This window comes from Carettochelys insculpta, chromosome 4 (assembly GCF_033958435.1).
Source record: "Carettochelys insculpta isolate YL-2023 chromosome 4, ASM3395843v1, whole genome shotgun sequence".
Classification (NCBI taxonomy): Eukaryota; Metazoa; Chordata; order Testudines; family Carettochelyidae; genus Carettochelys; species Carettochelys insculpta.
Window position 1 is genome coordinate 15,866,450 of NC_134140.1, and position 27,577 is coordinate 15,894,026.

A 27,577-nucleotide genomic window follows, 5' to 3' on the forward strand; every position below is an offset into this window, starting at 1 on the left:
ATCCTTTCGAAATGGAACTGTATTGTAGACGCAGCCATAATGTCTTATTCATGCTGCTCCATATATTATACACTGACATGTAAGTATAATATTTATATGCCAGTTGATTTATGTTATGGATGACATGGTATACTGTACCACTTGTATTTTCTACCTCATTTTATAAGCAAGTAATTCTTAAAGGTGAAACGTAGGGGCGCCCCAAACAAATTAGATTCCTGAAAAGGGTACAGCAGCCTGTGAAGTTTGAGAAACACTCATTTTAAAAAAAGAATTTTCTTAGTAAAATTAATGCAAAAAAAAGTAACATGATAGTAAAGCCTTTTTTTTTTCCCCTAAAGAAACCCAGTCACTGCTGTGGGAATAAGAATTTTTGGTTCAGTAGAGAATAAGACGAAATTGAACAAAGCAAAATTTAGGCTGGCCATTAGAAATACAACAACAACAACAACGGTCAACAAGACACAGAGGTTCCAAGGAAAGTGGTGGAAACCCTATTTGTCCGTCACCAAAGGAAAAAAGCACAAAACAATCAGTAACATTCTCTAGGCCAGAAAATAATCCCAAAATAGCAGAGAGGTGAACTAGTGAGCAGAAAGGCCAATTTCAATTAATGCAACACCAAAACACATCTCAGGATAAAAGATCAAATAGCAGATATAGGCAAAAGCTATTTTTATCACCTACATTTGGCTAGGAGAGTGCGCCTTTCTTTCTGATGGACTTTACGACCATATTCATTCTTTTGTCACAAAGGGGTGCATAAACACCTCTTTCATAAACACAATTACAGTCCAGTATCTCGCCTTCAGCAACATCCATATTCTGGCATGATTTAGTTAGACAGATGACCACTTATCACAGGTGTGGCCAAGTTTCCTGTGGGCCTATAAAGTTAGTTTACAGCCACAAGTCCTGGATCTCGGTGTTCTCTGCTGATATTTAGCTATAATTTACCTCTAAATGTCTTTTGAGCACCCCGTAAACAGTGGGAATGTTGGATATTATGTTAGATGATGACCTCCCATGGCCCAGCAAATTCTCTAATCCTGCAACAATCAGGTCCCGAGAGTTCCAGACTAGAGTTTCAAACTGTATTGCAGAATACTATTGCCTGCTTGTTTATTTGTGCGTAATTCAGGAAATAGGTATCATATTCGTGCTCCCTTAATGCAGATGATGGAGAGATGCTGGCAGGAAAGCCTCCATGAGGGGTTCATAGCTATGGAATGCGCTCAAAAGATCCTAGATTTTTTTGAACTTCTGGACATGCAAAAAAGCCTTTATTAGGCATTTGGGGGAGGATGGAGGTCTATACAAGGAAGGGATTGAGACTGAAACAAGGGAGACTATGTGGCAAGGGAGTGTCATGAGATATTGCTCTCTATTATTATTTCTCTTATCTCTGTACCCAGGGGCTCTAATCAAGGGTCAGGGCCCCATTATGGAGACAGTAGCATTAGCACTTCAAGTAGTAATAAGAGGACAGTCACTGCTCCAGAGAGTTCACAATCCAGATTTATAAAAAAAGATGCAATGGGTTAATTAGACGGATAAATGGGATAAATTAGACAGATAAATGGGATTGGAGGTGCAGCTGAGAAAACAAAGTAATGGTAAAAAAAAAAGTATACAATGTACCATGCACAAAGCCTGCAGGACGCCCACCATTCCTGGGTAGCACATTCTGCAGGAATCACAAATGAGGTTTCTGGTTTTTCTATTCTGAGTCCACCTATTGGTACATAGATAAGTGGAAGTTTGTATCAAAATATTTTACCAATTAATTTTATATTTTATTAATTTTTAATGTTGGAATGTGCCTAGAGATGTGAAAATGCACCAGGCCAACAAAATAAAATAAAATCCAAGCCTATCTTGAACTGAATGAATTTATAGCAGCCAATTTTGTACTGTATCCAGGGAATACCTGGAAAACTGTTTAACACAAAAATTAATGTTTCAAAATCATAAATTTGGTCCCATAACATGGATGCTTCTCACACCTTTCACAATTTTTCAGGTTAGCAGATGTGAGGGAAAAATACGTATACTTTTGTTTCATTGAGTTTGGGCAGTGGGGAGGAGGGGGAGGAATTTCCCCTGAAAACTTGAGATAACCCCTGAATTGTCATTCTAGGATTCCCATTCAGACAGGCTGTGTAGCAAAGTTGTAGTATGATATACAAGGTGGTCTGCTATACAGTGCCATTATGTAACTATCATCTTTATACGAGTTTCTGTGGTTGTCTTTGCAACTATTAGGTGCAAAAGAAAAAGGAGGAAAAGGATCATCACTTCCATAATCGAAAAACTGTAATTTGTGAAAACATGCCATTTCAGTGTAGGCACTAAGTGGGTTGCTAGGCTTCCAAGAACTGCCAAGCAACAAATCACAGCATGTTCAGTTTAAGACACAGAGTGTGCTAGACATGTTTTACTGTTTTAAAAAAAAAAAAATCAATAATCTAAGTTGCCATAATCAAGTGCAAAATATGATGATATCTATCCCAAGGAAGAAAAAGAGTAGTAAATCATGAGTGCATTTTCAAAGAAAAATTCATACCTATTCTTCAATCGGCTATAAAATCAAATGAATTTCAATATTAAATGAACAAAGCCACTTACACCACGCAACATGTAATTAAAATTCCTACTACTTCTATTCGAGCTCTCTCCATTCACTGCCCCTCCAAATTATTAAAACAAAGCAGTTACTATGGTAACTAATCCATTCTTTGCATTATTATCCTGTTTCTAAACATAACAGTCTCACCATTCTGATTTAACATGCCCAAAATTCCAGTTTGATATTCTCAACTTTTGTGGTGACGGTCAGAAAAGCCCTTTACAATCTACGCATTCATGAAGACAAGGATGCAAGAGAGCAGATGTTTTTGTTTATTGCAAGCAGAAATAACTGTTACTAAATTATTTGGGTCTGATAAATTGATCGTGCTCACATTCAAGTTCTAAACACCACTTCGGGAAAAACCATGGGAGTCTGCAGAGTGCTAAACAGAAAGAGGCAAACATGACCATCTGCAGGTTAGATAAACTGATGCAGTGAGGGTGAGAGAGAGGAAAGCGCAGCTGGCAGATGTTGTGGAAACTAAATAGCACCTGCCTAAGTGGTATTTGATACCCAGAAAACACATGGGTATGATTGATTTAATCGTCACCAAAAAAAAAATAAATAAAAAAAAGAGTGAGTCAATCAAGAATGAGAAATGGCAATAAAATTTAAGGGGAAAATAATTTATTGGCATTATAATACAATTCCTTTATTTAAGATGTATGTAAGTGGCTAAAACTAAGAGATCTTGATAGTGTGGCATTATGCTCAACTATGCTTATATTTATTCTTTTAAATTCATGATAAGTGCAGTGTTAATTTGTAGTTCTTTCAATTCTTTCATCAAATATTTAACACGCCTGTTTGGAAGCATCTGATAGGGTTAGAGGAAATCCACATCCGTACTCTTTCAGTTTTTTAATGTGTTTAGTTAGTGTGTCTGCAACTATTCCAAGTCACCAGTTTGTAACACTCTCCAGTGCCACTGCCATCATTGCTGTTGTTGTAATTTTTCTGTACCAGAAATTTGAGAAACAAAAGAAATGACTAAATAGGGCAATTAATCAAAAAAAAATTCGTGTTTTCTGCTAAGGTGGTCTACAATAGGTGTTCAATCTGCTTGAAACTTTGTGGGCTGAACCTGGCCTATCAGTCGTGAGAACAAGGAAATAACTCTTTGAGCTATACAGAGGATAGGAAATTCACCTTTGGAGATGGTTTCCAAGATGTTCCCATTTTCAGTTTCAGTGTTCTGAACAATTTATTTTAAGTCATGAATCATTCTCTCCAATCTTTTTTTCCGTCGAGAACCAAAAATACTACGTAGTACAGATTTTTGTATTGTCCTGTCTGCAGGACATGCTTGATAAGCTACTCTTATAAAGAGAAAATTAACAGCTGCTGGTTTTATGAACAAGTTTTAGAACACTTTAACTACTTATAACTAGGATTTTTTTCTTCAAACAGTGTATGCTATTTAATATATTGTATAGTACATGTTGAACCTCTCTAGTCCGGCACCCTGAGGACCTGACTGATGCCAAATGAGAGAATTTGCCAAACCGCAGGAAGTCAAAATTGTCTAGCAGCATTACCAACACTTCCACTCCTCACTGGGCTCTTACAAAACACTTAGAGGTAAACTAGAATAACAGCACAGAAAACGGAGAGCCAGGACTGGTGGCTGTAAACAAACTTTATGGGACCATGGGAAACTTGACCACCCCCAGGATAAATGGTCATCCAGCTAACCGCTGGACTAGAGAAGTTCAACCGGTACATAATATGAACACTGATCAATACACAGTTTTTTTTCTGTAAACTTTTGTAACCTAATCCAACAATCTGATAGTTTCAGTAAAAGACCAATCATCTCAGAATATGCAACGTTCATCGAAGTTGTTTCCTTTAATGTTTTTCTGTACTCTTGTTAAAATAATACTTTTCTTTCCATTAAAGGATGCTGCTCAGCACCATTTAAGGCAAAATGGTCATTTAAGCCAATTTTCTCCTCATACTAGTAGCAATGAAACTTGTAATATGTTAGCAACATCGTAATAGCTTGACTATTTGCAAATTCTAAATCTCTCTTTAGGTGGCACTTAATGAAGATTCAAATTACAAAACCAATTTACAGCGGCAATCTTAATCCAAAAGGATGATGAAACTGCATAATAAGAACACAATCAAAGATCATGTGCTCATGTACATACATAGTGTCATTATATATAGTGTTTTGACTGGGGGAAAAAAAAGAAGAAAATGAGAAAAGGTAAATACTCACTAATAAACAAATAATTTTAGTATTCTGTTTTTAGCCTGCTCTTAAGCATATTCATCATAAGAAGAATTCCAAAACATTCTTTACCTGAATTTATTACTTTTAACCTCTTGCTGAAATCTAAATTCAACTGGGCATTTTATGACTTTTTTACTTGGTCTAAGTTCAATGATGACATGGCTACAGATTCTCATAGGGAAAGAAATCCATGAAATCTGTTTGGAATTGCTCCAAAGTTCTCTGAAAGGAGAATGTCATCAGAATAGAAAAAAAATATTTTAAACTGTTTACTTTTAGAATAACTTGATCACAAAATGGCTGAACCTGAAACTGGATTATTCATTGAAAGTCCATCTTGGCTTATCCATAGAAAATTCTGATTTTCTCAAACATCTTCATTGGTTACAGTCAAAGGATCTGATGACAATTCTGCAGGGAAAGATTTCTGCAGCTTTTACTGTCTGATTTCCAGTTTAATTTGTATTGGGATGCTGAGGGAAATGGGAATTTTTCCAGTTCAGAATTTTTACTTATTTATTAATTAAAGACATTCAAGTTTATAAGAAAAGGTATTTTTGTATAGGTCAGTTAGTACTTCTCATGGAGAAACGACTTTCACTTGGAAAAAATGAAGTATTAGGTATCTTCTAGCTCCCTCTGCTGTCCTAATCTTGCCATAAAGCATCCCGTTACTCAGTCAAAAAGCGTCACATAACTCTTCCACCGTAAAGCTTTCAAGAAAATGACATTTACTAAATATGCAATGCAAATTCACAAGATGAATATCTGTCAGTGCATAAATTATTTACACATTTGATTTTTCCACTTCTTTTATAAAAAAGAATTCACAAACTAGAAATCCAGTCAGTAGACACACAAAATAACTATCCTGAGTCCATAAAATGTGTTAAAATGCAAAATATAAAAATGCTTAAATGATCAAAATTGATGTAAGTAGTAGCAAAGTAAATGGTATTTTGGTGTCTTACTGTACAAATTTTAGCAATACTTTTTATTTGAAATACAGCATATATAAAAGGAATCCTAAGAAAAGTATCTGTTAATGTACCATTATTGTATCATCAATATTTATTTACACTCATTCAAGATTGGGTGCTTTCTCAGGTAGCCACAATAAATAAAGTAACTGCAATAAGCACATATTTTCAGATTTAAATCCCCCAAACTAGGCAGCTAAGTGAACACTGGGAAACGTAAATAAGTGGTCCATTTTTCAAAAGTACTTGCCATCTGCAGCTTCTGTGGAAGTGACTAAGAGGTGCGAACATTTGGCACCTCTGAAAAATCACCCTGGCTTTTATTACTGTATCTAGTTATACAATAAGATGTCTAATCTTAAGCAAAAAAGTTAAACTACATGTATCAATCTGATTTTTGATAAATATAGAGGAATCTATCTCTCATTAAATCAGGACAAAGATACTGGCCTAGGTCCTGGATTCAGATCCCCAGTGGATGGTTCATAATAAACAATTCAAATAGTCTCCAACAGTGATCAGTTTTTAGACAACATTTGATGTGTATCACTCATACAGAAGGTGCCACACACTGTTTCTATAGTTGCAAAAGAGAAAAGCCTGGATGGGAAATATTTTTTTAACTTCAGTTTCTTTTATATTTTAAACTTTCTTTACAAGTTTGGTAAGTGACATAAATAGGATCCCAATTAAAAACACCAAATATACCCTATCTCTTGTGTTTGCATTCTTCTGGAACGATTGCTATATTAGTATAATTTAAAATTACTATTCAGAAGATGTATTTCTTTATCATATATTGTAGGAGACAAAGTATTAAAATACACTGCCATGGGTAATAGAATGTGGTTGCTCCTCTGGTTTTAAAACTAATCTTGATAAATAATATGATTCATGTGATTGCATTGGCAGTGTTTCAGCTTTTCTGAAGAAGGTCAAAAGGTAAGTTATTTTTAGCTGAGATTTAAGATACTGATTCCATTAATTAGCACTTTCTTTTGTAATTTATGCTTCTGGTCAAAACTTTCTTTTTTAGATAACATAGGCCTATGTTTTTAAAAGTTCTTCCCTACAAAGCTGTGTTTATTCTGTAAGCATGGCCTCTTCTTTCACAACACTGCATATAGTGAATCTGCAATGTGTATTTCAATTTTTCTTATAGAGGACAAAGGCCTGGAATATAGTACAAGAAGCTATGCTAGATGCAAGGCAAAATTTTCTTCCTCAGCATTATGCTGTAGTACTGGGCAAACCCAAATCACATACACAGAGAGCCTATCTTTACTTCAGGCACGGCGGGGCTGCTCGAGCCGCAGGGTGCCTCTAGCTGCACGCAGCAAGGCGTTACCAACTGTGTGAAGCCAGGTGCCAGTCGTGAAGGGGTCCAGCAGCCTGGAGGAGCCGCCACCTTGAGGAGCCACAACCAAAGCTGCCACACACTCCTCCCACCAGGGAGAACTGTGTGGCAGCTCCAGTGGGGAAGGTGGCAGCTACTCCAGGTCACAGCAGAGGTAAGTCCCTTAACTTTTTTTTTTCTTTTGGTGTGCGGGGAGGGAGTTAAGATTTTACTGATGCCAGCAGACTTTGGGAACAACAGGAGGATGTCCATTGTTCCCCAACTCCGCTAAATCGGCATCCATGAAAATCAAGGCCTTACTGTAGTGCACAAAGCTTATGTAGATTACATGCTAGAAAGTGACACACCAATCCCTTAATGGATTGTGGACATCATTATGTTGAGCTATGTTAATAAGAATGTTGATTCACTTCTGACAAAGAGCAATTCTACCACCTATAGGCCAATGCTGAGTTCACCATTATATTCCCCGATATTGGGCCCATTTTGACAAAACATTCTCTGTTGAAACTATTCATTCCTAACACTCAACTACATAAACAAGATACCTCAGAGAGAATTTTTTGATTCCATGTAACTATATTACTGAACAAATCCACATGTAAAATTTTGCTAAAGTGAACCTAAGATTTCATACATATTATATATATATACACACACACACACAGATCAGTTATTAGTTGGTTTTAAACAAATAAAAGATTAAAAGCTGAAACACAAGAAAAATCATTGTGCTCTTCAGTTCTGCTCACCAAATACACAGATCATATAAGAACTTCAGGAGCAGAAACTGAAAGGCAGGACAGTTGTTGGAGGCAGCATACCTTGGAACTATTCGCTCCATCATGCTCACCAAAGCAAAAGAACAAAAAGAATTAGTCCATTACTAAATGGAAATAGTAGAATTAAAAATAGTAATGCAGCTAAGGAAGAAACGTTCAATAAATATTTTTGTTCTATATTTTGGGGAAAGAAACAGATGACATACTTGCACAAGAGAATTTTAAACAAGAACTACCAAAGTTAGAAAATTTTAAATCACCAGGTCTTTATATAACTTCCATCCAAGATTTGTACAAGAACTGGCTGAGGAACTTGCTGGACCATTAATGTTGATTTTCAATAAGTTTTGGAATAATGGCAAAGTTTAGAAGACTGGAAGAACACTAACATTGTCCTTATATATTAAAAGAATAAATGAGATTACCTGAGCAATTACAGACTTCTTAGTCTGATTTATTCCAGTCATCAGAAATTTATTAGGTTTATTGGAAATAGATCCTGTCAAACTAACTTGATATCTTTTTAGGTGTGATTACAAGATTGTCCAGTAAAGATAACAGTGTTCATTTGGTACCTTGACTTGTAACCATATAAAGTTTTGACTACAAACTAGAAAAATATAAAATTAACAAAGCACATATTAAATGGAGTAAAAGCTGGCAGACAGATCTCAACATATGTTATGTAGTTGTAGCCAGATCAGCCTCAGGATAGAGAGGCACGATGAGTGAGGTAGAATCTTTTACTTGGCCAACCTTGTCTCACCAACCTTGTCTCTCTAATAGCCACAATTACAACTGCACTCCATACAACAATGGAAGATATAAAATTTTACTGTCTGAAATGGGAACGCCACAACATGAAGAAAAAGGAAGCCAACCTTAACAGTAACATCTGTTTCCTGAGAAAATACAAGAAACTGATCATCATCCTCAGATGTCTCACCATCTATAACCCTCAAACCACAAACCCAAGTTATAACCTCAGCCACCTTGTCTCAACTCGTAATCATAAATGGGGAATCATCACTGAACAGATGCATTTCTACTGTAGTCCCACAGTAATCAGTTCTCAGCCCCACTTTATTTTACATATTTACTAATGACCTGGAAAAAAAGGTAAAATCATCACTGACCAAGTTTACAAACGACACAAAAATTGACGGAATGGTAGATAATGAAGATGACAGGTAAGCCATACAGAGTGATCTACAGCACTTGGTTAACTAGGTGCATGCAAAACAATTTCCACTTTATTATGGCTAGATTTAAGTATGTACATCTTAAAACAATGAATGTAGGCCATACTAACAGGCTGGGAAGCAGTGACTTTGAAGATTTCAAGGTGGGATACATCATCTGGTGACTCTGAGCTCACAGTGACATGCTCTGACCAAAGGGATTAATTAAATTCTCAGTTGCAAAAACAGGGGGATCTTGCATTAGAACAGAAATTGAAGCATAATTTTCTCTCTCTGTCTGGGACTGGTGTGACCACTGCTGAAATACCACGTCCAGTTCAGGTGCCCATAGTTCAAGAAGGATATTGATAAATTGCAGGGGGTTCAAAGAAACTATCAGGAATGGGAATCTTGCCTCATGATGTCAGACAAAGGAAGCTTAATCTGTTTAGCATAACAAAGAAAATGTCAAGAGGAGACTTGATAACAGTATATAGGCAACTAAATGGGGAATGAATATTTACTATAAAGGACTCTTCAGTCTAGCAGAAAAAGGTATAACATGACCCAGAGGCTGGAAGATAATATTCAGAAAAATTCAGGCTGAAAATAAGACAATTTTCCAATGTGAGACTATTTCACCACTGGAATTAATCAAGGATCAAGGTGGTTTCTCCATTACTGGTCATTTATAAATCAAAATTGGATTGTTTTTTCCTGTAACATCTGCCCTAGAAATTCTTCTGTGTAAATTCTATGGCCTGTGTTATACAGAGATCAGACTAGATGACCACAATCATCCCTTCTGAGCTTGGAATCAGACTATGACCTCCATCAGGCTCCATGCAGGAGAGCCAGGAATCACCAGTCCCAGACCCAATCACCTCCAGCTGCCTACCACCTTCAGCGGTTGAGTTCCCAAGAAGCTAAACACAGCTTATCAAAATTGACATGCCATTGTGAAACTCCAAACAATGGACAATAAAGAACAGATGGACATTTCAGAATGTAAGCAAATATACTGCACTGTTTACAGTTTTGTTACAACTCGCAGTACAGTAATAGCCTAATTAGAACCAACTAACCTTCAAGAAGCTACAAAACATATTTCAAATTTTCCAAATTAAACAAAAATGAACATATTTTATTTTTGCACTGTGATACTCTTCCAACTGCTTTGCCAAATGTATACTATTTTCAACTGTTCTGTGCAGATGCCAGTTTCACAGGAGAAGGGGACAAAGGACAATGTAATTAGTACTGTAACAAATTAATCTTTCACATTTTTAAATACCCATTTACCTACTAGGAAGAAACTGCAAAATATTACTTCACAGTTTTGAAAAGTAAGTCAACATCTAAAGGTTTCCAAAAGCAGCTACTCAGACTGCATGCAATTACACATGTGTCTAAACGTCATTCACAATTACAATACAGTGGGTAGAAGGTCAGAGTTTAATACTTCTACTTTTTCAAGAGAAAGTATTCCAGTTGTATAGTTTAGAGATATGCTACTAATTTATTAAACAGCATATACACTGGATTGACCAGGTAAATACTTATACCGTCACTGTTTTGAAAAGTTATTTTAAAGAATACAGCATGGCATCTTACAAATTATGAACATCTTATTTGGAAAATCACGCCCCTAAAATTAAATCCACTATTGTTCCTTCGGCCAAAACTGAAGATTGGGAAACTATTTTTTGTCACATACAAATCTACAACTGATGTTCTAATTTGTATGTAAGAAAAATTCTTCTATAAATACCAGCTCACATGAATGCAAAAGTACATTAAAATTAGCATATTATAAAAGCAACTTTTGAAGTGCATTGTAGCTACAACAGCATTAACTGGAAACAATACCCTGAACTTACATGGATTTGACAGTGAAAAAATAAGTTCAAAATAAGGTGAAAATATCAAACACTTAGAAATAAATATAATAGAACAAACAAAATATGTATTGGAACTAATAAGGAAGAAAGCAGACACTGAAAATGAATAGTCTTTGTACAGTTGTGTAACTCAGTTTCTTGAATGCGGTACAACTTCTTAAACATTTTTGCAAAATGTTCAATATTAAAATAGCTCTATAGAATGCCTGCATGCCCCTCACAAAATGTAAGCTCTGTGCATTTAGCAACCAAATCTTAATAGGGACACATTTATTTTCTCTTCTATCCCATTGTTCTCTATAATTCACAAAACTACATATTTCACATAAAAAATTCAACTCACAGAAATGATCCATTGAAAAACCACAAGATATATGCAGTACCTCAAGTTTTCAAAATACGACTCAGAAGTTTTGAAAAGCAAAACTGGATTTCTGTAACCATAGAGTTGTGGGAAACAACTTGTGCTTTTAAGAGAGGTTAAAGTTTTTAATATAAATATTCAAGCATCCCTTATGTTTTTGGGATTTTTTATTTATAGATATTTCATGTAAAATCCTGCACAATTTTTTTTCTTTTAACCTATTTTGGTATGAATCTAAACACAAAACACCTATGCTGTCTCAGATGCTCTACAAAAGAACAAATTATTTTTGGCATAAAATAAACTCACCCAGTTTATGAAAATTGCTGAAAATGACTGGCTGGCTGTTTTTTCTAGATCCTGCACTACCTGAAGAGTCAGTTTCTAGAACTTAACCTGTAGAAGATCATCAAAGAAACCACCCTCTTCAACAAGCCTGTCTTAGCATACATAGGTTAAAAAACATCCTTGTGGTTCACATTATAAGATCTATCCTTTTTCAAGACTTATACAGAGTTTACTAAAATATCCAGCTGGGAAGGGACTGCCTTTAATCCACAGCAATAACATTGGTACTCAAGCACTGATTTGTTTTATATATCTTTTAACTGAAAAGAATACATGTGTACCATCATGACAACTTCAGCCAGTCACAGTCAGTGATTGTGAATCTATCATGAAAAGCCCTCATTCAATTAAACATAAGTTTAATTACCACAAGACACAGTTCCAACCCCCAGCAAGATTGTTAATTCATGAAATTGGTTCACATAAACACAGTATAGATTGCAGTATCTAACCTTCAAATATACGATCTAGGCGTTGCCGCTTCACTTTGTGTTTGTCCATAAGAGACATCAGAGTTGAAGTTCAGACAATGTTACCCTGCAGTTTGCAGTCAAACTCTTCAAGAATCAGCCACAAATAAAAGTACTGCTGTATGTTTTTTCGCCTACAAAAAGAAAGAACAAATACCTGAAACTGCAGAAAACAGGCTAATATACTCAGTTTTCGGCTTACTGCAAAATGTAGACAGATGAGTAAACAGGCAAGATTCTTAAAACATATTAGGCAACTTAATTATTCAAAATAAACTTACTTTTGCAACATGTACAACTTACTGTATTTGTACATATAACTGAACCAATAAATGCTTAAAACCTGGGTATGAGAACAGTTCCCAACAGACTCCCTTTTTATTTTCATTTGATTGCCTGTGTGGCCTGGTTCCAGGTGGCTTGGTAGTCTAGTGGCTAGATCATCAAGAAGGTGGGACTTGAAAACCTGACCCCAGCTTTCTCAGTTCTAACAGAAACCAGCTGTGCTGCTCTGTAGCCAAAGCTGTGGAATATTATGTCTGAAAGTATGAGTGCATAAGTATAGTGGCTGAAATACCACTATGTAGGTCAGGTGTCAGCAACCCCTGTCATGGGTGCCAAGAGTGGCAAGCAAGCTGATTTTCATGGGCACATGAGGCAGCAGCTCAGCCCTCACCTCAACTTCCCCATACAGCCAGTAGCTTGTTCAAAGCTGTGCCACCTGTGGATTAATAAAAGACCAGCTGATGTTACCAATCACCACCTAAACAGTAAAGCTCTGCATTTTAATTTATTTATTAATTAAGCTGTTGTAAAGACTATTAGGCTACATCAACAATAGAGTGTTTTGTTGACAAACTCCCAGAACATTTACATTAAAAATGCATTCTTTATGTCGACAAAACTCAGCACCTCCGCCAACTGTGTTCTGCCTCTCCATGATGAATAACACCACCTGTGTGGACAGTTTATTGACAAAAATGCTGTGTACAATGATGCTCGGGGGAAGTGGGGGGGACTCTGACGACAGACAGGGCTTCCAGTTCACCAGGCAGCCCTGTTTGCTGAGCTACCAGTTGCCCTTTTTGCCAAGAGCGCGGGTGGGCAGTCTGGCTGCTCTCTGTCAGAGCAGATTGCTCTTTCAATCTGCTTTCATGTGTGGATGTGATCTGTTGACAGAAGTTTTGCCAGAAGATCTCTTTCAACACTACCTTCTGTCAACAGATCACTGTAGTGTAGATGTAGTCTTACTGACTTTGAAAAGTGTCACCAGCACTGGGACTGTACGCAGAGGTCAAAAGGTCAAATTTCAGTACTCTGCCTAGGAAAGGTTGCTGACCCCTGATGTAGGTTCATGGGCCTCATGTTCAAAATGTTTCACATGTTAAATATTTTCTTAAATTTTTTTCTTGAATGATCATTCTTAAACAAATAAAAATTCACTGACTAAGGAAAAATGAAAAAGAAAGTTTCCTGCAAATGGCATCTATGGCTAAATGTTTAGCCATTCTGATAATTTATATAATTTACTTAACTTCCCATCTTATGAACACACATATACCTTGTCTACATTGTAGTTTCTTTTCTTTACTGGTCCACCCAAAGGTTTTGTTCTGTAGTCAATTTGTGTAAGAACCTGAACGACAATAGTGAAAACAGACCATATATAACCAATGAGCTACAGCTGATGCTGGTTGAAAGTGTTACCCAGCTGTTTTCTCCCTGCAGCAGCTCCAATACTTTAAAAAAAGCCTAATCAACATGTTAATACTAATAGTTTTTCTTCCACATGTACTCAAAACATATTGGCTCATTTGTTTTCATAGGTAACAAGCTGTCAAGTTTTTCTTAAAAAAAAAAAAAAAAAGACAAAAAAAGCATTTTGATTAAAATTAAACACTCACATTAACAGCATAGTTATAGTTCTATGCCACTGCCAGAGGAGGTAAAGCATAATGAAACACAGAAAGAACATGGTATGGGAAGCAAAGTTCTTTAATAACGGCACATTAGTTACTGCAATTTCTAAACCACAACATAAATAACTAAATTCAATAAATTAACAAAAAATGCAAGCAATATTGTCTAATAAATTCATATCACAAAGCATTAAATAGTATTTAATAGTAACATATTTTTGTTGTTCTGTATGACAGGACAAAAAGTGGATTCCACAGGACCCATGTCTACACTGGAATTGGGGGTGTAATTTCTAGCTTGATTAAACATAGCTATGCTAGCCCTGATTAAACTTGTGTGCTAAAAACACAAACGTGGCCTTGGCAGCATGAGCTGCAAGATGGGCTAGCCACTCCGAGTACAAAACTAGGGGTTTGGATGGCATTGTAACCACAGAGGATAGCCATCCCACTGCTCTTGCACATAATACATCAATGCGGCTGTGGAATCACTCAGTTGACCAGAGCAAGCATGGGTATGTCTACTCAAGCTCAAAATTATAACTCCAGCTACCATCTAGAGAATAAAATACATTGCAGGAAGCATATTTACAAGAGTTTGGCAAAGAAAGACAGTTAGGGATAGGGCAGGAGTTGGCACAAAAAGTAATCTATTTTTAATTTGCTAAAGATTTCAGATATGAAATGTGGGGAAAATATTGAGGCACTTATCTTTCTCTTTCAATTTACACAATGATTCTGGTGTTTAAAAACTTTTTTTCTAATAAGACGGAGCACCAGGAATCAACCTAGTGTGCCCTGCAAAAGACTAAGATATCCATCTAATTCTTCATCTGGGTCTGAGTATAACTTTTTAGAGGGAAGGGACAAGCAACCAATATGGTTGAATTTATTGTAGTTAGGGTTTAACAGATATCTGAGATAGAGAGTGTTCCTGCACTGTGCTCCTTGTGTTTGGAGAAGTAAAGATTCTGAGAATGCACTGCTAGTTTTATAAGGTCTAGATACATGTCAAATGATCAAATAACAACAGAGATCGATATTACATTTTTTTTTATTGGTATGAAACTTGGCATACTTCAATTAGAGGAGGTGAGAGAGGAAAAACACTGGACTAGTTGGGACCATTGATCTAAGACACCATAAGAGTTCTTTTGTTCTCCTTGGGCTTGTCTCACTACCTCCCTACTTGAAAGGGAGCATGGTAAGTAGGGTGTTGGGAGTTCATTAATGAAGTGCTGTGCTGCATATGCAGCACTTCATTAAGCAAATTCCTTCCCACCCCCGGCAACTCCAAAGTTTTAAACTTCAAAGTGCTGGTTCGTGTGTAACTGCAGCTAACCCCCTGGTACTTCGAAGCGCCAGGGCAACTTCAAAGTCCCTTTACTCCTCAGAATTTAGCCGCGGCTACTACACATGAGCTGGCACTTCAAAGTTTAAAACTTCGGAATTGCCGAGGGGGACAATTTGCTTAATGAAGTGCTGCATATGCACCACAGCTCTTCATCAATAAACTCCCAACACCCTACTTACCATGCTCCCTTCAAAAGTAGGGAGGTAGTGTAGACAAGCCCCTTGTGTTCTAGAGGTGACAACCTGGTGAGGCCAAAATATGTAACATAGGACTTCATAGGTGAGAAAGACAAAGTAAAGTAATAAATCAGAGAAAGTTTCAAGGACCTGGGTTAAATGCCTTTTTGATCGTGTCTACACTAGCACCCCCCTTTTGAAAGGGGGATGCTAGTGAGACTTGTTGGGATACGCTAATGAGGCACTGCTATGAACGTGCAGCACCTCAGTAGCATAATGGCAGACACAGCAGTTCGAAAGTGCTGCTTTCGATTGCGTGCGGCCCATCTACGCGGGGTCCTTTTCAAAAGGACCCCACAGATGTTGAAATCCCCCTGTTCCTATTTGGTTATAGATGTAGCTTTTACATTAAAAAGAACTCTACAACTCTAGTTCAAGATAATATTTCTGGTGTCAGTAACAGACAGTAAAACAATGGTAGTACAATATGAAGTTTGCACAGAACAAAAGAACTTTGGGTCTGAAATAAGCAATGCTTTCTCATAATGGGAGATTCTTAACGTAGCTATACAGAAATACCGAAATTAAACATGTATGATATTTAACATATGTAATAGCATTCTAACTTTAAAAGTAGTATTTAAAATTGAAATTGATATTAAGAATTTATATTAAATCTGAAATCTGATTTGTTAATACTGAACATTCATGCATTTTCTATAGTGATTATTAATTATTGTTGGAAATTCCAAAAGTAACAATTAAAAAAAAATTAAGCACTTCAAAATAGGGAAAAACAATACATGTGCCATCTAAATGCTCACAGAATTTTACTGACATTATTTCTCAAAAATGTTGTGATCTCAATACTGCTAACACAATTTAGCATTAAATATTTTGTCCTTAAATTTTCCAGAAAGGGACATTTCTGGAGATACTAAGATATGCTTTCACTTAAAATAAAAGCAAGCAATACTGTACAATTATGGAGATATACATCTCATAGAACCTCAAAGGACCTCGGGAGGTCATCGAGTCCAGTCCCCTGCCCGCTTGGCAGGACCAACCACCACCCTTTTTTTTTTTTTTTTTTTAATTTTAAAACTATTTGCCCCAAATCCCTAAATGGCCCCCTCAAGGACTGAGCTCACAACCCTGGATTATCAAACTGCTTATGATGTACTGAAAATTTTTCATGTGAAACTTTTGGAAAGGTATCTTCTGCCAAAAAGCAAGTGTTTAAACCAGACTTGCTGTGAAAAATTAGAAGGAATAAAAAGACCATAGTGCTGCCTTGCCCAAAAAGCTGTTGGCAAAACATACACAGGTGTTTTATTTGTGTCCAGCATCAAAGGACACTGTAGTTAAGCAACCTTCCCCTACCATTAGATGTCACTACAGTCAAAAAGAAGCTATACAAGAAACAGCTAAGTTCAGGATCAATTAATTAGTTATAAGCAAAACTAAAAACTACTGAAATGTACATATATGGGGGGAAATTACCATACCTTACAGTGAGTATAAAGAACAACAATAATTAAGGTACAAAATATTGATATGTGTAAACTTTCTTTTTATGGTAACCATAAGTCTACTTTTATAACAAATATTTTAAAAAAGAATAATTAGCTCCACGTTTGTCTGAGTGTATCTTATCAGCAACAGCGAAGAAGATTGATTTTGCAAGATGTTTTTATCACTCCTGGGGGCCATATTCAAGGCTCTTTTTCATATGAGCAGTGTTAATTCTGGACTGTAAGACTCCACTCATCATCTTACATGATGTATGGCTATAAAAGCAGCCTATGGAGGTAGGGAAATACCAGTGCCAAAAACTGAAGTATTTAGCTCACTTGAGCAAAATGTCCATTTGGCCAGTTCACACATTTTTAACTTTTAATGCCTGTGGTACAGAGGAAGAAACTGCTTTGCTTGCTGTCACTCCTCCTCTTTACCAAGCTAAAACATAATGCCCGAGGGTTTTCTATACCACTCCCATAGCAGCAGGGGGACAGTGACTGGGAGTGGCAGGGACGACAGAGCCATATGTGCCCTTGGGAGCAGGATGCCAGGTAAACACCCCACCCCTTTATGCCCAGACCCTGCAACGCCCCCCCGACCCAGCAAAATCCTTAATGTGGCCTGCCCTCTTTCCCAGAGTTGCTATATTGAAAAGGTTTATCTCTACTGAGCTTTCACCAGTGGATGTTAAATTACACAATCCTTAGATTTACTGAAAAAAAAACTGCTAAAAGGGCCAGACCTTCTCCCATATTTAGCAGAATCAGAAAGTCGCTGGGACAAACACTGACATCACAGCTAATTGCAAGCATATTTATTGTGCATTTATCAGGCATCAGAATCAAGAGCAATATTAAAAGTGGAAAGTAAATTTGATTACAGGACCATCTTGTAACATTGCACAACAGCACTTACAGCTAATTTCTTTCAGGATCCCAATGTGACAGAACATAGCAGTGTCCACACTCTCCTGTGCTATTCTTAGTATAAAGTATATTGTATAGATTATATCATCTGAAAACTCATGATTTGCTGGTCAGTACTGTACTCATAAATACCTGTGGCAACATTCAAAAGCCAGGAACAATGTCAGTAAGATTAACAAACCTTGGATCAAGACTCAAGGTGTTCAGTACTTTGAGAAGTTAAACGGGGACGTAGGTGGTTTGTTTTTCAGTCAGTAAGGCAGGAGCAGACCCTTAATATTTGGGAACTCTTCTGAAGATCCATGATTTTTTCAGCAAAGGTTGCAGCATGTGGAGCAGATCCATAATATTTGGGAAGCCTTCTGAAGATCCATGATCTTTCCAGCAAAGCAGCAGCAGGATTCATGAAGCAGTTTGCCTTGCTGGAGAGAGCAACTTAGGATGGGATTTGGCAGCTTTAAGGGATGCACACAAGACAATTCTTCAGAGATGGGCCACCAGAAGAAGGAAACAGCAAAATAAAAGTCTTCCTATCTGGGGCAGGATCTGCTTCAATTTATAAGCTGCTATCCTTTTCTCTCGTCATAGAAGAGCCCACCATGTTGAAAAATAAAGTTGAGTGCAGAAGCCAGAATTGCCTGTGCTGAGTGGGCTGCTGCAGGGGATGGTCAAACCCTGCCAAGAACATTGGTTAGCCGACCTCACTGAGCAGAGGGAATAAGCAGTAGCCCATTAGTTCCAGACAGGAGCGAGCTCAAGCAAAAAGCAAATCATCTGCACGATAGACAGCAGAATAATTAAACAAACATGGTGTTTTAAGTCCGTATCTTCCAAGAATTATTCAAATACTATTTCAACACTTTCCAGTGGGAAAGATTAATGCATTTGTTGCATAAAGGTCAGATTTTATAGAAAATGTAGCAGTTTTGATTGTTAGCTGGACTGTAAATTTAAGCTGCAGTAAGCGAAGCTAAAACCGCAAAGATTTATGGCAGCTGGTTAATCTGTTTGTTTATGCTCCGGCCATATAACAAGCATGGATTTCAAACTTTTTGAAGACATCAAACATTCTGTTTTAAGTATAAACGTACAGTTCCTTGTAGGTCAAGATTTCCCTACCACATTCACCTGTCCAACTACCAAAATACGTGACCCTTTTATGGGCTCATATCTATTTACTACAATAAACTTCTGAACAATGGGTCAGAGTCACAAACCAGTTGTATCAAGAGAGGTATTTTTCTCTCTGCAGGGCATCCTATTTTATTTTTTCACCTTTCATTTCCCCCTGCTCTGAATGTATTGTTATTGTTTTGTAGCTGTCTCAGATAACAATGTGATTGTTTTTTATTGTGTTTATTTTTCAGTAGTAGAAAGTTACAATCACCTTGCTTATTTGCCTGTCTAGGAACAGCATAACACAATAATAAACAATGCTATCCTCCACAAAAGAAATTAAAGACTGAGTTAAAAATAACGGAGCTGAAATATGCAGCTCCTTATTCATCTAAAGGGGGAAAAATACTTAAGTTCTTCATTTCCAGTATTATATAGACCCTCTGCACTTCCAAGTTTCTTCAACTGATTCTGAAATGACATCCCGAAGATGCAAGCAGCATTGCTAACTTCTCCTGGGCCCCAAAGAGATCTCTACTGATAAGCACAATTCCATCTTTGGGAAGAGTTAAAGTATCTGTATTTTTTGTTTCTGCAGTGCAGTATGTAACCGAAAAGAGACAGTTCCTTTTTCCTCTCTTTTTTTGTACACAAATCCTAGCCTGAGGAAGGTGTCAGGTACAATTATAAATATGGGTTTAGGTTTGTCCCAACAGGAAAAAAGAAGTTAAAGATGGCATGATTTTCCCACCCATTTATCTGTAAATTTTTTTGTGTCTGTGACTTATCTCATGGCGACTCTCGTCCCACAGGGCTGGGCCCAACACACCACTCTAGACTTAGCACATGGGGTTGCAGCACCACTCAGGTTTGGCCCAGTTTTGTAAGCCATGTAACTCTGGACCCTGCACTGTGGAACACAGGAGCTGTCCAGGGAGAGTGTGGGGCTGTAGCCTGATCCCAAGATTCCCATTTATCACTCTGCAAGTTGACGGGTTCTTGTCCAAAGATCATGCCCCAGATTAAATTATTACAGTTATTTTATGGGATGAAACCCCTGACATACACAGGTGCAACACTCACATTGTAGGAATTTTACATTTACAAATAAGTTATTTATTTACAGTTAGTAAAGTATACACACTAACCCAGCAAGGTAGATAGAAATAATACAAGAACATTTGGACAGCTGTAATCCCATCCTCTCTTGTACAACAATCTGGATGTTAGACATTATCAGCCTCACTACTGTCAACTTCCTTGTCTTCACCAGTGGCCATCACTGTGGCCCCTTGCAAGGTCTACATCAGTACCCATGCTATTCTGGGATCGAACTTTCTACGATTATGCTGATATCACCATATCTAATCCATCTTCAATAAGGTTTTTGCCCTTATTCCTTATTTGTACTTCTTCCACTTATCAGTGTTAAGGTGTCCTTATTCCATAGGTAAGTAGATCTATTACTTCACCCCATTATCATATACATTAGGTCATTGCTATGAAACATTGTGTCGGATGTTCCTTCCAGAACCTTCCAGACAGTGGTGTCGCTCATTTTCTGTGATCAGTTGATGTCATATGCATCAAGTTCCCCCTTACAGTCCACTTCAATTTCCTCACAACTTATGAGTTACTAACATTTATTTCCGCCAAAGGTCATAGGCCTCAAGCCGCTGGTCTCAATCAGTGAATATAATAGAGGTAAGATGGCTCACTGGGCTACAGAACAGGCTCACTGTCTTGCAGGAACCAGCATGTAGTTGGCAGGGAGTACTGGCAGTGAACTGCCAATACATGGGGTGAATCACACTCCATCCAGTCCCTCCAGGATGAAGGGTGTTGCTGTGTGCAACTAGTATCACCTCATTTGTCAGGACTTTGTTTGTTTAAAATATAAAATCATGAAGCAACCACTACACCTGTGATTTTTACCAAATTTACCATTTCTCCTCTATGATTTTTGGTTAAAAAAAAAAAAAAGCCATGAAAATCCACAGCCCTAATGACCAACCTTCTCAGTGAATGCCTTCAATGGTTTTCCCAGTTCACTTGCTCACTGAATATCTCCGACAAAAGAGACTTCTTTATTCCTGAACAGACTGACATAAATGGAATCTGAATAGTTCAACTGTCTCCTCCCTCCCACAGAAATCACAGCAATCCCCCCCAAAATGACTCACCCAATACCAGAGTTCAGAAGCTTGGGCTGTACATGTCTGCTCACTAGTCTCTTCCATCTGTACTGATTATCCAGCAATGCATGTGCAGACTTCCCAGAAGCGCAAAAGTGCTGCAGTTTACAAAATAATTCTCCATATTCTCCATATTTAACTCTCCTGTTCGCACACGTTACTGCCATACTACATGAGACAGAAAATGAGTCTGACACTATGAAAACACAGTCCACTTTAAATGAACTTGTTAGCCATTTTGTTCAGGAGAACAGAACTACAATTCCACTTCAAAATGTTGTGATTGCCTAACATCGGCCACTCCACAAAATGTCCCCTATCACTTTCTGCATTGCCTAGAGTGACCGGTGAATGCAATAGGGTCAACAAGGCCAACTGTGAACAGCGTTATAACAGAAAACAGCGGCTCGCATGCAAGCTGCAGCAGCTTTATGGTACTGCACTTTCTGGCTGCATTTACACTACAGTGATCTTTCAAGAGATGATCGTCCAGAAGATCTGCTTTCGAAAGAGTGCATCCCCACATGAAAAAGCAGACCGAAAGATCAATACACTCTTTCGACAGACAGCGTCCACACAGACCCTGCTCTTTTGAAAAAATGGGCCAGGGAATGAAAAATCTGGAGCCATGAGGACCGCTTTTTCAATAAAAGGGAGCGTGGAGTGCCTACACATGCTCCCCCCCCCCCGCCCCGAAAGAAGCTTTTGAAAGGAGGAGCCCTTCCTGAGCTGGTAACGGAAGAAGGCTTCCAGAAGACAACCCTCATTCTTCTGATTTCAGATCGAAAGACCACATTGTGGCCATTTCTACACATGCCACTTTCTCCGAAACTGGCATGCTAATAAATGGCCTGAAATATGCTAATAAGGCAAGGATGTAAATTCTCCATGCCTCATTAGCATAAGGTCACATGATTTGGAGCCTGGAAGACGCTCTTCCGGACTCCAAAACAGAGTGTAGAAGTGCAGCCCCTGGACGGTGGGGGGGTCTTCTGAAAGGAAGTCCTCCTTCCGGAGGCCCCTTCTTCCCCAAAATTTTGAGGAAGAAGGGGGCTCTGGAAGGAGGACTTCCTTCCGGAAGATGTCCGGGGGGCCGCGCTTCTACATGCTGTTTTGGAGTCCGGAAAAGCGTCTTCCAGGCTCCAAATCATGTGACCTTATGCTAATGAGACAGGGCAATTTACATCCTTGCCTCATTGGCGTATTTCAAGCTGTTTATTAGCACGCCACTTTCAGAGAAAGCGGCATGTGTGGAAACTGCTTCAGTGTGTGGACACCCCGCATATTCTTTTGAAAAAGGACCTGATGTTCCAAAAGAACTTGCTAGTGTAGACACAGCCTCTGTATGGAGCCACTGGAAGGTAATGAGGAGCAGAGGCTCACAAGCAAACCAAAACCCCTTTGTATGAGATTTCCTGACAAAGTATATGTAAAATAGGCTCATGTAAAGTGTTGAATGATAAAGATCCAACGTAGACCTCAAAACCTGCCATAATTCAAGCCAGAAAGAAGGAGCTGTCTTTACCTATGAAGCAACTGAACAAATGTGCAACAATTGAACAGTAACAACAAATGTTGAGAATGCTGCCATCAGCATTTTACTTTGTTTTTTTGTTTTGTTTTGTTTTTTTTTTACTGTCTGCTTCAAGAAAAACTTAAACGAGTTTGTCCAGCCCAGCATAATAGAACACAGAAGAAACTCTTCTAATGGTCACACTTTGGCCTTAAACTACACTTAGAAAAAACTCAGAAACGGCCATGCTAATGGCCAAATTGAAGAATACTAATGAGGCACTGAAATGAATATTCAGCGCCTCATTAGCATGCCACAGCCATGGCATTTCAAAAGTGCTGCGTTTTGCTTGCACGTGGCTCGTCCACACGAGGGTCCTTTTTGAAACATCGAAATCCCCTCATTCCTATCATTCCTATATTCATTTCAGCACCTCATTAGTATTCTTCGATTTGGCCATTAGCATGGCCATTTCGAAGTTTCTTCTAAGTGTAGATGTAGCCTCTCTCTTTTACTGGCACTGAAAGATAACATTGTAGCACCCTTAACTTTACACACTGGATAATAGGTATACATCACTGGCTAACATAAAAAGCTTTTGCAGTAGTTGAGTAGTTAGCCAAGCTGTTGATAACTAACGTGTTGCTTAACTAGTCTCTCCTGGCTTTACATCTAGGATTGTGAATTTGCTCCAACACTATTTCTAGCTGTAATTCTGTGCATTCAAAAATAATTAGTTTAATCAAATTGCATGTCATGTGCTAATTCAATTGGATAATTACTGGATAATTATTGCAGTTATGTTTTGCAATGTGACAGCTCAAATTTGGGTTTACGTTCTGAAATAGTTCTAACCTGCATTTCCAATCCACCTAATCAAGAGTCTGGCTGTATTTCGATTAGTTCTATTACTTTGTTTGTTCTCTTGCCCAGTATGAAAAAAAGCCAAAAAATAAGCCTATGATTGCAAAATATTTTCTGACTATACAGTTCTAAAACCAAAGTTAACTGACACTAATAGGCATGTTATATGAGTTACATATTCATCAAAGGAACCAAGATTTGATGCAGAGAATGTATGTACATCACTGTCTTGTACTGCAAAACTGACTACAATCTCCTTGTTAAAGAAATAAATTCTTAGAATATTAGAAACCAGAATGATACAAGATTGCTCAAGAACCTTAGTCCACAGCAAACATCAAAGAGTATCAAAAGAATCTTAAAAAACAGGGTGACAGGGCAAAATATGGCATCTGAAATTCAGTGTTCGTAAATGCCAACTAATGCATATTGCAAAAACTAGTTATTACAACTCAAGAAAAAGATCTTGGAGTCATTAGGGATAGGATAATTATCTGAAAACATCCACTTAATGTGCAGTGGCAATCTAAAAAGGAAACACACACACATACACACACACTTACGGGCAGAATTAGAAAATGTTCAATAAAGAGTAAGAAAAATGAGTAGGGGCATGGAATGGCTGCCATATGATGAGAGGTTAAGAAGACAGACTTTTCAGCTTGGAAAAAACAGCTGAGGGGGATAGGATAGAAGTATAGAAAGTCATGACTGATGTGGAAAAAGAAATTAAGTAAAAGTTAAGTAAACCCTAAGTTACTCCTACCTTTAACACTAGAATGAGGAGTCACCAAATGAAAGTAAGAAGCAGCATGTTTAAAACAAACAAAAGGAAATATTTCTTCATATAACACACTCAACCTGTGGCTCTCCCTGCCAAAGGATGTTGTGAAGTCCAAGACTTTCATAGGGCTCAGAAAAAAAAAATGAAGTAAAGAAATTCATGCAGGATAGGTCCACCTGCTATTAGCCATGGTGGATGGGGCTGCAAATAATAGGTTTTCTTCAGCAGAAAGTAAATTAATTCAAGTATACAGAATGTGAGAAAACATTAAAAATTCTTTATGATTTGGGAAAACTTGACGATGTCTCTTTAAATGAGTCTGAGATTTGAAATCACTGATTCAATTACTCAAAATTTGCCAGAAGATACATCTGGACAACTAACTGAAAGAATTGCCAAATTTTAACATAGACCATTTAGGATTCTTTATTTCCCTGGCTACAACTGATGACAGTACTAAGACCAAGCAGGGTAAATAACACAGCTGTGCTGTGCTTTAGGTGTTATTTATGTCATCAACACTGTCAGGGGAAATACAGCATCCCAAAGACCTCTATTCAATTCATCTATCAAGGTGTGCGTTTAAGTCTAAACATATATTTTGTATGAGACAGAAAAATGAACTTTTTAGATTTAATGCTTTTTTGAAGAAACACTTCTGTTCATGGTGCTATTTGATTTATAATCCTACAACAGAAAAACCTCACTGACATGTAAACTAGTTGAGTAATGTATTGGTCAGACTCATGGTAATATAAACTACTCTTCCTTCATTTCTTCTCACAAACTGTTGTGTAGAATAACTGATAATTTTTGTGCCAGTCAGCCCTTTAGCGGTTGTATTTCACCAACAATACAAATGAAGTCCATGTTATATTGGAGCAATTGCTATAGATTTTTAACATTGTATAAACCATTCCCATGAAAACAAGGTTAGAAGTTATTGATAACTTTCTGGAAGTGACCATCATTTTTTTTTACAACTCTTTTATTATGATCCCAATTTAAGACAATTATAGGAACCTGATTTTTAAAAAGCATCAAATCATCCATTCTCTAAAAATCTGACCCTGGCGTCTCCTCAGACCCCAGGCTGCCAGCACTATTAGCTACCTCTGAGACACCACTGATTTTCTGAGCAAACTGTGGGGTACTGGTGATCTTCCTGAAAGTACCACCCTTGTCAGCATTAACGTGGAAGCTCTCTATCAATATTTCACACAAGTGTGAACTACAAGCTGTCACAAACAGTATCTCCAATGAGGCCACAGCACACCTGGTGGCTGAATTTTGGGACTTTATCCTCACCCACAAGCATTTCAGACTGGGGACAATTTATACAAAAATTACGTGCTAGTATATACATCTGTCACTGTGATTTTCACTCCAGATATCTGACAAGTGGTATTTACCCATGAAAGCTCATGCCCAAATAAATCTGTTAGGCTATGTCTATGTGGCATGCTGCTGCCGCCGCCGCCAACAGGATCATGCAAATGAGGGCAGTCTACAATGCAAATGAGGCATTAACGTACAAATTGTGTGCTTCATTTCAGACTCAAGTGACTGCTGACAAAAATGAGAGACAAGAAGGGTTTTTGGTTGACAGAACCCCATCTACATGGCTTGTTTTCTGGTGACAGAAGCCTCTACTGGGATAGAGATCATGCAAATCGTGTGCCTCATTTGCATGACCCTGCCAGCAGCAGCACACCATGTAGCCTCAGTCTACAAGGTGCCCCAGGCCTCCTTGCCATTTTTGCAGATACAGACAAACATGGCAACCCTCTGAGAATTACTCTGATCTCAATAAGATGAAATTCAATGAAGACAAGTGTGAAGGACTACATATAGGAAGGAAAAATCAAATGCACAGCAGCAGAATGGAGAATAAGTGGTTACACTAGTTATACTGCTAAAAGGAAATCAGGGTTATAGTGGATCAAAACCGAGTGTGAGTCAGTGCAATTCAGTTGCAAAAAAGACTAATAGTCTCAAGTATATTAAAAGGAGTATCATCTCTAAGTCATGGAAAATTACTCTTCCATTCTAGTTAGCACTGGTGTGGCCTTAGATGGAGTACTGTGTCCAATTCTGGGCATCACATCTTATAAAAAATGTGAACAAACTAGAAAGGTTCCAGAGGAGAGCAACAAAAACTATTCAAGGTTTGGAAAACATGACCCATGAGGAAAGGTTTAAAAAAAATGGGTGAGTTTAGTCTTAAGAAAAGATTGAGTGGGGACATGACATGCTAAAGGCTGTTAAAAAAAAAAAGGATGCTGATCAGTTGTTCTCCACATTCCCCGAAATTAGGACAAAAAGTAATGGGCTTAATCTGCAGCAAGGGAGATTTACATCAGATATTAGAAAACTTTTCCTAACTATAAAAGGAGTTCAGCTTTGAGACAGACTTCCAAGGGAGACTATGAAATCCACATCACTGGAAGTTTATATGAAGAGGTTGGACAAATTCCTGTCAAGGATGATTTAGGCTTACTTGGCCTACCTCTGAAGAAGGTTGGTCTTGAGGACCTCTCAAGCTTTTCTAGCTCCACACTTTGACTTTTATTACTAGTTTTAGAGACGCTTTTTTATTCTCCTAATAATCCTTTATGTTTAGTGACTTAGACTCTTTATAATAAGTTTTTTTTCCTCTCCAATGTGTTTAAATAATCTAGTCTGCAGCTCGTACATTCAACCTATCTTGCTTAGGTGTATTTCAAGGAAGGCAGTAGTTAACAATGAAGCTTAATACAACTGCAAACCTACATATATACCTACAGCCTGAAATTATCATCAGTATTCATCTATACTGCTAAAGAAAATCAGCAGTATGATGATTACTTACTGTTTGCTATGCATATTTTTCATGTAAATTACTTTGATAGATTCTGCCTGGCCTAAAGAGAGTCAAGCACAGTACAATAGATGCAAATTCCTGCATAAGAT

General features: G+C 37.7%; 1 protein-coding gene across 5 annotated transcripts in view; it reads right to left on the reverse strand.

Annotated features, from left to right (window-relative positions):
* CTBP1 (C-terminal binding protein 1) overlaps positions 1–27,577 on the reverse strand; it is a 413,413-nt gene that overhangs the window by 300,634 nt on the left and 85,202 nt on the right. For all 5 annotated transcript variants that reach the window (XM_074992299.1, XM_074992298.1, XM_074992302.1 and 2 more), the window contains exon 2: positions 12,240–12,391. In XM_074992299.1, the coding sequence (XP_074848400.1) occupies positions 12,240–12,297 (58 nt within the window). In that variant the 5' untranslated portion in view covers positions 12,298–12,391. The remainder of the gene's footprint in view (positions 1–12,239; positions 12,392–27,577) is intronic.